At 58.6% G+C, this 1,126-nt stretch overlaps 1 protein-coding gene across 1 annotated transcript in view; it reads right to left on the reverse strand.

The window, feature by feature from the left end:
• Window positions 1–136, reverse strand: part of LOC102769554 (HLA class I histocompatibility antigen, B-14 alpha chain) — a 2,410-nt gene extending 2,274 nt beyond the window's left edge. Inside the window, exon 1 of the mRNA XM_006772850.2 lies at window positions 64–136. Coding sequence (XP_006772913.2) covers window positions 64–136 — 73 coding nt within the window. The remainder of the gene's footprint in view (window positions 1–63) is intronic.
• Between the last annotated feature and the right edge of the window lie 990 nt (window positions 137–1,126).

The following is a 1,126-nucleotide window of genomic DNA, read 5'->3' on the forward strand; positions in this document are numbered from 1 at the left end:
TCCTGGGCCCAGCCGAGCCCCTCCTCCTCCCCGCAGAGGCGGCCCCTCCCGACCCGCACTCACCCGCCCAGGTCTTGGACAGGACCAGGGCCCCCGAGAGCAGCAGGAGCGGGGTGTGGGGCCTCTGGGTCCACATTCTCCGGGTCTGGGGAGGCTCTAGTGCGGGCGGCCCGCGGCGCACAGTAACCGGAATGACGGTGAGGCCGCCTCTGTACAAACAGGCACCCAATGGGAGTGAGAGCGGGGGACGGCGTCATGAGTTTCCAGGAAGGAGGACGCGACACAGGTTGTGAGAGGAAGTGAAACCAGGGACTTTCCGGGCCCCAGACTCCATCGCACTGAGACGCTGAGAGCCAGCTGGGCCCCTGGACTGGGCCCGGACCCCTCCTGCACGGGGAGCTCTCTGTCGCCGTGTCTCCCGGAGTCGTGACGCAGGGCGTGTCTGCGCAAACCAGCCAGAGAGACCAGCTCGGCTCAACCCCTTTTCATTCGCTTCCCCAGGTCGTTGGCGCAACTTTAACACCAACAGGAAACCCCAATCTGGGGGCACCGTGAAGGAAGAAACTTTCCGCACAAAACAGCTCAATTGTGACCATTCTACTCTGGCCTGGGCAGTGGGCGTGGCTCTGCGCTAGTGAAACAGTCTCCCTGGAGAGAGAAGCTGGCCTATATGGACAGAAGTTCCCATCCTTGGTCCCTGATTGGTCTGTCCTCATGCAAATGAGGACTCAAACCCTTCCCTGTTGACTGATCAGAATAGAGCCACTCTGGTTGGTCGGAGTTGTGCACCTCCTATTGGATGAGGAAAGCTTCAGTCCTATTGGCTGAAAGGCAGTCCAGGACTCTGCTGGGTTGGCAGCAACACCGTGCAAAACGAACTAACAAGCAAAAGAGAGACGGAGTCAGAGCTCACTGACAGCTGTGGGGCAGGCGTTTGGGAGACGCGAGATGTGGAGTGATTGAGAAAAAAAGGAAAAAAGGCCGGGGGGAGAACTCATGGACAAGTGTAGTGATTGCAGGTGGAGGAGGACAGGGAAAGTGGAGGGCATAGGACAGTGATGGCGAACCTATGACGCGTGTCAGAGGTGACACGCGAACTCATGTTTTGGTTTGATTTTTCTTTGTT

This window comes from Myotis davidii, unplaced genomic scaffold (genome assembly GCF_000327345.1).
Source record: "Myotis davidii unplaced genomic scaffold, ASM32734v1 scaffold1006, whole genome shotgun sequence".
NCBI lineage: Eukaryota > Metazoa > Chordata > Mammalia > Chiroptera > Vespertilionidae > Myotis > Myotis davidii.